This window comes from Phocoena phocoena, chromosome 8 (genome assembly GCF_963924675.1).
Source record: "Phocoena phocoena chromosome 8, mPhoPho1.1, whole genome shotgun sequence".
NCBI lineage: Eukaryota > Metazoa > Chordata > Mammalia > Artiodactyla > Phocoenidae > Phocoena > Phocoena phocoena.
Genome location: NC_089226.1, coordinates 26,211,888 through 26,220,418, shown reverse-complemented (window position 1 = coordinate 26,220,418; position 8,531 = coordinate 26,211,888). Strand labels below are relative to the sequence as shown.

General features: G+C 33.1%; 1 protein-coding gene across 1 annotated transcript in view; it reads left to right on the top strand.

The window, feature by feature from the left end:
* GUCY1A2 (guanylate cyclase 1 soluble subunit alpha 2) overlaps positions 1 to 7,293 on the top strand; it is a 436,032-nt gene extending 428,739 nt beyond the window's left edge. The window contains exon 8 of the mRNA XM_065882085.1: positions 7,086 to 7,293. Within this exon, the coding sequence (XP_065738157.1) occupies positions 7,086 to 7,293 (208 nt within the window). The remainder of the gene's footprint in view (positions 1 to 7,085) is intronic.
* Positions 7,294 to 8,531: the final 1,238 nt, after the last annotated feature.

Sequence of the window (8,531 nt, the reverse complement as noted above, 5' to 3'; positions counted from 1 at the left end):
CAATGGGCAGATTATCCAGACAGAAAATCAATAAGGAAGCACTGACCTTAAATGACACATTATGCTTGATAGGCTTAATGTATGTATATTGAACATTTTATCCAAAAGCAGCATAATACATATTATTTTCAAGTGTACATGGAACATTCTCCAGGAAAGATCATAGGCTAGGCCACAAAACAAGTCTCAGTAAATTTAAGGAAAATGAAATCAGATCAAGCATGTTTTTTGACTTGGGAAGGGAAGTCAACTATAAGAATAAAAATTGCAGAGATCACAAACATGTGAAAGGTAAGCAATATGCTACTAAACAACTGATGGGTCACTCAAGATATCAGTAAGAAAATCAAAAAATACCTTGAGACAAATGAAAATGGAAACATAACATTTCAAAATCTATGGGATGGGGCAAAGAGCAGTTCTTAAAGAGAATTTTATAGCAATACAAGCCTACCACAGGGAACAAGAAATATCTCAAATAAATAATCTAATCTCACACCTGAAGGAACTAGAAGAAGAAGTACAAATAAAACCCAAAATTAGTAGAAGGAAGGAAATCATATAGATCAGAGCAAAAATAAAGGAAATAGAGAATTTTTAAAAAACCAATAGATCAGTGAAAATGAGATATGAACTTTTGATAAGGTAAACAACATTGATAAACATTTAGCCACACTAAAAAAGATAGCCCAAATCAATGAAATCTGAAATGTAAAAGAGTAAGTTACAACCAACACCACAGAATTACAAAGGATCATAAGATATTACTGCAAACAATTATACATCAATTAAATGAACAAATTCCTAGAAATGTATAATTTTCCAAGACTGAACCAAGAAGAAATAGAAAATATGAACAGAACAATTACCAGTAATGAAGTTGAATCAGTAATTTTAAAACTCCCAACAAATAAAAGTGCAGAACCAGATGGACTCAGAGTTGAATTCTACCAAATATTTAAAGAAGCATCAACACCTAATCTTCTCAAATTATTACCAAAAAGTTGAAGAGCAAGGAACACTTCTGAACTCATTCGATGAGGCTGTTACCAAAACCAAACAAAGACATCACAAAAAAGAGAAAATTATAGGCCAGTATCAATGATGAACATGGATGTAAAAATCCTCAACAAAATATTAGCAAACTGAAGTCAACAATACCTTAAAAGGATCATATACCATGATCAAGTGGGCTATATCTCAAGGAATCAGGAATGGTTCAATATTTGCAAATCAAACTATGTGACAAATCACATTAACAAACTGAAGAATAAACATTATATGATCTTTTCAGTAGATGCAGGAAAAGCTCTTGACAAAATTCAACATAGATTTGTGATAAAAGTTCTGAAAAAAGTAGGTATAGAAGGGACATACCTCAACATAATAAAGGTCTTATATGACAAATCCAAGCCAACATCATATTCAATAATGAAAAACTGAAAACCTTTCTTCCTGAACAAGACAAGTATGCCCACTCTCACCACTTTTATACAGTAAAGTATTGGAAGTCCTAGCTACAGAAATCAGACACACACAAAAAAAATGTTTTTAAAGAATCCAAGCTGGAAAAAAATAAGAAAAATTGTCACTCTTTGCAAATGACAAGATACTATACATAGAAAATCCTAAAGATGCCACAAAAGAAAACTACTAGAACTTATCAATGAATTTGTTAATATTGCAGGACACAAAATTAATATACAGAAATCAGTTGCATTTCTATACACTAAAAACAAATTGTCAGAAATAGAAATTAATAAAACAAACCCATTTACAGTTGTATCAAAAAGAATAAAATACTTAAGAATAAATCTAACTAAGGAGGAAAAAGATCCGTACTCAGAAAACTATAAGGCACTGAGAATAGAAATTGAAGATGACACAGATGGAAAAATATATAATGCTTACGGGTTGGAAGAACTAATATTGTTAAATGACAATGGTACTCAGTCAGTCTGCAGATTCAATGTAATTTCTATCAAAATACCAATGACATTTTTCACAGAACTAGAACAAATAATTCTAAAATTTGTATGGAAATACAAAAGACCCAGAATAACCAAAATAACTTTGAGAAAAAAGAACAAAGCTGGAGGTATCAGGCTCCCTGATTTTAAACCATACTACAAAGCTACAGTAATTCAAAACAGTATGGTACTGGCAGAAAACAGTCAATGGAACAGAATAAAGAGCCCAGAATTAAGCCCACAGTCATATGGTCTATTAATCTACAAAAAAGAAGAATGAAAATACAATGTGGAAAAGATAAATGGTGTTGGTTAACTGAACAGAAGAATCAAATTGGACTAATTTTTCACACCATATGAAAAGTAAAATCAAAATGGATTAAAGACTTAAATATAAGACTTGAAATTATAAAACTTTTAGAAGAAGACTTAGCTAATATGCTTTTTGTCATTGGTTTTAGCAATATGTTTTTGGACATGTGTCCTTAGGCAAGGGAAACAAAAGCAAAAATAAACAAATGGGACTACATCAAACTAAAAAGTTTTGCACAACAAAGGAAACTATCAACAAAATAAAAAAGCTCTCTACTGAATGGGAGAAGATATTTGCAAACCATTTATCCAAAAAGGGTTAATATCCAAAATATACAAAGAACACTTACAACTCAACATCAACAAAACAAAAACACAATTTAAAATCTGGGAGAGGACCTAGGTAGACATTTTTAAAGAAGACATACATATGGCCACCAGGCAAAGGAAAAGATGCTAATCATCAGGGAAATGCAAATAAAAATCACAGTGAGATATCACCTCACACCTCTCAGAATGGCTATTATCTAAATATCAACAAATAACAAGTCCTTCCAAGAATGTGGAGAAAATGGAACCCTAAATCACTGTTGGAGGGAATGTAAATTGGTGCAGCCATTATGGAAAACAGTATGGAAATTCCTCAAAAAATTAAAAATAGAACTATCAAATGACCCAGAAATTCCACTCCTGGATGTTTATCTGAAGAAAACAAAAACACTAATAAGAAAAGATTCATGCACCTCTATGTTCACTGCAGTTTTATTACAATAGCCAAAATATGGAAGCAACCTCAGTGCCCATCAATGAATGAATGGATAAAGAAGATATGGCATATGCGTACAATGGAACATTACTCAGCCATAAAAAAGAATGAAATCTGCCATTTGGGACAACATGGATGGACCTAGAAGGTATCATGCTATATGAAATGTCAGAGAGAGAAAGACAAATACTGTATGATTTCACTTTTATGTGGAAGCTAAAAAGCAAAACAAATGACTGAATATAACAAAACAAAACCAGCATTATGTATACTGTGAACAAACAGGTGGTTGCCAGAGAGGAGTTTGTTGGGGGGAGGAGAAATACTTGAAGGAGATTAAGATGCACAAACTTCTAGTTACAGAATAAATGAGTTATGATTATGAAATGTACAGTGTGGGTGGGCAATATTGTCAATAATTATGTAATATCTTTGTATAATGACATATGTTAACTATACTTATCATGGTGATTATTTTGAAATGTATAGCAATATCAAATCACTACTGGGTATGACAGGAGCTAACATAGTGTTGTAGGTCAAATATACCTCAAAAGTGAACAAACACAGTAAAAGAGATCAGATTTGTGGTTTTACCAGAGAGGAGTGGAGGAAGCAGGAATTAGATGGATGTAGTCAAAAGATACAAACTAACAGTTATAAAGTAAATAAGTACTGGGAATGTAATGTACAACATGAAAAATGTAATTAGCACTGCCGTATGTTATATATGAAAGTTGTTAGGAGAGTAAACCCTAAGAGTGCTCATCACAAGAAAAAAAAGTTTTTCTGTTTCTTTAACTTTGTATTTATATGAGATGTTCACTAAACTTATTGTGGTAATTATTTCATGGTGTAAGTCCAACCACTATACTGTTCACCTTAAACTTATACAGTGCTGTATGTCAATTATATGTCAATAACACTGGAAGAAATAAAAACTATCTTAGTGTAGCTTTATTATTTATTGTAGTACTAAATTTGACTAGGAGTTAACAGGTCTGGACTCTACTTTCAGTGCCAACACTGTCTTACTGCTCCCACTAGCAAAGCACTCTATCTTACTCTGGACTCAATTTTACCCTCCATAAATTTGTCAGAGAAGAGCATGTTTAGACTTTGCATGGAGTTACATTATGTGGATAAATGAGATAAGCTAATTGAAAGAATTTTGAAATGTTAGAATGAGACTCATTTACCTATATCCCAAGTTTATATAATCACTGTGTAATATTTTTAAAGGAATGGTCAATTGGAAGTTTTTAAAAAGGAAAAACCACAATAAGATATCACCTCTCACCTGTCATAATGGCTATTATCCAAATGTCAACAAATAACAAGTGCTTGCAAGAATGTGGAGAAGGGCTTCCCTGGTGGTGCAGTGGTTGAGAGTCTGCCTGCCGATGCAGGGGACACGGGTTTGTGCCCCGGTCCGGGAAGATCCCACATGCCGCGGAGCAGCTGGGCCCGTGAGCCATGGCCGCTGAGCCTGCGCGTCCGGAGCCTGTGCTCCACAACGGGAGAAGTCACAGCAGTGAGAGGCCCGCATACCGAAAAAAAACCAAACCAAAACAAACAAAAAAAAAGAATGTGGAGAAAACGGACCCCTCAGTCACTGTTGGTGGGAATGTAAATTGGTACAACCACTGTGGAGAACAGTATGGAGGTTCCTCAAACCACTAAAAATAGAACTACCATATAATCCAGCAGTCCCACTCCTGGGCATATATCTGGAGAAAACCTTAGTTCAAAAAGATACATGCACCCCAATGTTCATTGAAGCACTATTTACAATAGTCAAGACATGGAAGCAACCTAATGTCCATCAATAGAGGAATGGATAAAGAAGATGTGGTACATATATAAAATAGAATATCCATTAAAAAAGAATGAAATAATGCCATTTGTAGCAACATGGATGGACCTAGAGATTATCATACTAAGTGAAGTCAGTCAGAGAAAGAAACATCATATGATATCACTTATATGTGGACTCTAAAATATGATACAAATGAACTTATCTACAAAAGAGAAACAGACTCACAGACTTCTAAAACAAACTTCTGGTTACCAAAGGAGAAAGATGGGGCACGGGGATAAATTAGGAGTTTGAGATTACCATATATACACTACTATACATAAAATAGATAATCAGCGAGGACCTACTCTATAGCACAAGGAACTACTCAATATTCTATAATAACCAGTATAGGGAAAAGAATCTGAAAAAGAATGGATATATGTATATGTACAACTGAACTACTTTGCTGTACACCTGAAACTAACACAACATTGTAAATCAACTATACCCCAATATAAAATAAAAATTAAATTAAATAAATAAACAGAGCAAGTAAGAATAAAATCTTTTAAAAATCTTTTACAATGCAAAATACTACAACAGTCATTCATAAGGGTAAATATAGATTGCTCACATTATAAGAATTCTTAGTATTACCAACTGTTATTTTCAGATAATATTTTTATCCATTAAGAACTTTTGACAAGGAATGATTCTTTTTTCTCTTTAGTGTAAAGATGATTATCATTGCTTGTGCAATGATCTTACATTTTTCAAACATTGTTTATTCTCCTTCCACTCACTGACTTTTTGACTTTGCCTTTTCTCTGTCATAATGGTTCCTTTCACCCCCAACCCATCTCTTATCCTGAATAACTTGGACTTGCTATTAACATTTACCTGTCTTAGGAAAATGAATTGTTTTTAGGGAAAAAGTGATAAGTTTGGCTCCACTGTGCCTTCCAAATAAAGTCTAAACGTTTAGTTTTGGACTTCAAAAGTTTGTCTTAACCTACTGCTTCAGCCTTAACTCTCACTCTTACCTCATTCTATAATGGTATCCAATAGTTGGAAACATGTTGATCCTGATCATAATTTTCTTGTATCTAAACCTTTGATTATGTTGTTCTCCATATTCACTTGTTGAAATTCTGCCCATCTTTAAGTACCATCTCATCCATGAAGGTTTAGTGGTCATCCCACTGTAAACTTTTTCCCTCTCTGGACTTCAACACCTTTTTGGATTCACCTTTCTTATGGCATCTAGCCTATTGTTTTATATTACTTTTATATTACTGTGGCTTTTGTTTGCTTATTCAGTTTTTATTTTCTTTTTCTTTTATTCTCTGTGTCTATCTCTTTTGAAAAAACTTTAAGCTTGCTGTGTTCTACTTATTATATTCACAACAGAATCTAGGAGATTTTTCTAGGGCAATAAGAAGCAGCCCATAAAAGTTGTTGAATTAAATTGAATTGCTGGACCACTTTTTTAGATACAGCTATCAAACTGAACATTTTACGGAACTGGACAAGCATAAATCTCCAGTATTAGTGTACTAGAAAATTGTCTTTAACTATGACTGGAAGTGAAGAGTCAAGCTGTTTGACAAATAAATGACAAACAAATACTTTCTAAATGTGAGTTTAGAAACTATGACTGGATGGGAAGAGTCAAGCTCTTTGACAAATAAATGACAAACAAATATTTTCTAAATGTGAGTTTAGAAAATATGTATTGTTAGAAATCAGTAACCAGATATCACAGAAACATGGAATTATGACTGTTGTTCTACAAAGCTAAAAACTTGATTTATGTGTATGACACATAGGATTTAAATCTTATTGAGAGTCTACAAAACATTAAAGGAGTGCTCCAGAATTGGCAGATTTTTAAAACAGAAAGACTAAATCCTGCATGTTTGAATAAAAACTTGTTTTATGCAGTTCCTTTAGCCTTTTGTTTAGGAAAAAAAAATCAACTTTGAACAAATATTTTCCAGTAGCACCAAGAACAACTTTGCTTTTTTAAAATTATTATTATAGCGTGAAGGTATTTTCTCCTGAGAAATAATATTTCCTAGTATTTGGAATGTAATGAAGGCCACATCTCTACAAAGAATGAAGGCATTTAATATGAGCTCAGTCATTGATAGGCTTCCTGAGTCTTTAAAATTTGTGTCCATTTTTTTCTCATCTCACCTGCCCATATGATTCACATTATATATTTTCTTCTTAGATTATTAAAACGAGAAGAAAGTTTCACATTCATTCCTCGGTCCCGTGAAGAGCTTCCAGACAACTTTCCAAAGGAAATCTCTGGGGTCTGCTATTTCCTGGAGGTAAGAACTGGTCCTAAGCAGCCAAAGCCTTCTCTTTCTTCATCGAGAATAAAAAAAGTTTCCTACAACATTGGCACAATGTTCCTCCGGGAGACAAGCCTCTGAGACCTGCTACAGATCAAAGACTCCTCCAAAAAGCACAAGCCCAGAACATGGATCATGACAGGAGAATGGAAAGATTGTTTATCTTTCACTGCTCTGTGGAGAAAAAGCAGTGGAATTTCTGTTATGTCAGGCAATAATCCTAGAAAAAGGAGGGTGATGACTGTCAATAAAAAACTGGAGGGCAAAGGGGAAATAAGATGTATTCATTCTTATGAGTGTTTTTGGTCATATATATATTATGTATAATATATATATGTATTTTAATTAAATACAGGTGTGAGGCCCCTTTCAAAACTAACCAATAAATAGATTCCATGTTTTCTTGTTTGTCACACATACAGCTATCTTTCTCTATATATTTGTATCACTTTTGAGAGCCAGTTTTGATTAAATATTCCTATATTTAGTGAGTGGGTATGAAAGGAATATTTTCTAATTTTGTTTTTCTGAACAGACATTTCATACATATATCATGGCAGTGTGGTAAACTTCCCAGCAGGAAAAACTGTAACTTGGCAAGATATTTTAGGGATATTACCTATTTTTATACATATCTCTTCTAGATAATTTCACACAGCATTATTAGATTTTCACAATCTGCTACTGTATAGTTGGTATATTATGTAATTCCAACATATTAATTGAATATAGTTTCACTTATTTAGAGAGAAAAGTGATTAGATTGAAAATACACATAACCTAGGATTTCAGATGCTGAGAAAGCATAGTATATTTGCTTAGTAAATATAGCTTTTAGATTTGATTAATGTAGCATAGAATCCAGAGGAAATGGCATTTCCTAATAGCAAATGTATGTATCTGTAACCAAGATTAAAGAAAGGTCTTTTTGCTATCTTCTAAGAAATATCAGTGAAAATAAAATGATTTGCTACATTACACCCTTTCAACTTAGCACTTCTAAATATAGGTAGTTTTTACAATGTGCTAAATTCTAATAAACAACATCCTACTAAATGACATGTAAGTCCACCCCCCTGCCCCTGTCACCTTCTTCAACGGATGCTTCCTAAGGACTAACTGCCCCTCATGGGAGCAAATCACTAGATACTGGCATTAGTGAGAAAAAGGTGTAGGATATTTTGCCAAGAACATTGTTTATTCTTTCATAATAAAAACAAGGAAAAAAACTGTACTTTATGGATTTGAGATTTTTTTAAATATTCTTCTGCAGTTTATTTGATGTGGCTTTTAAATTCAGTGAATCACCTTCATTAATA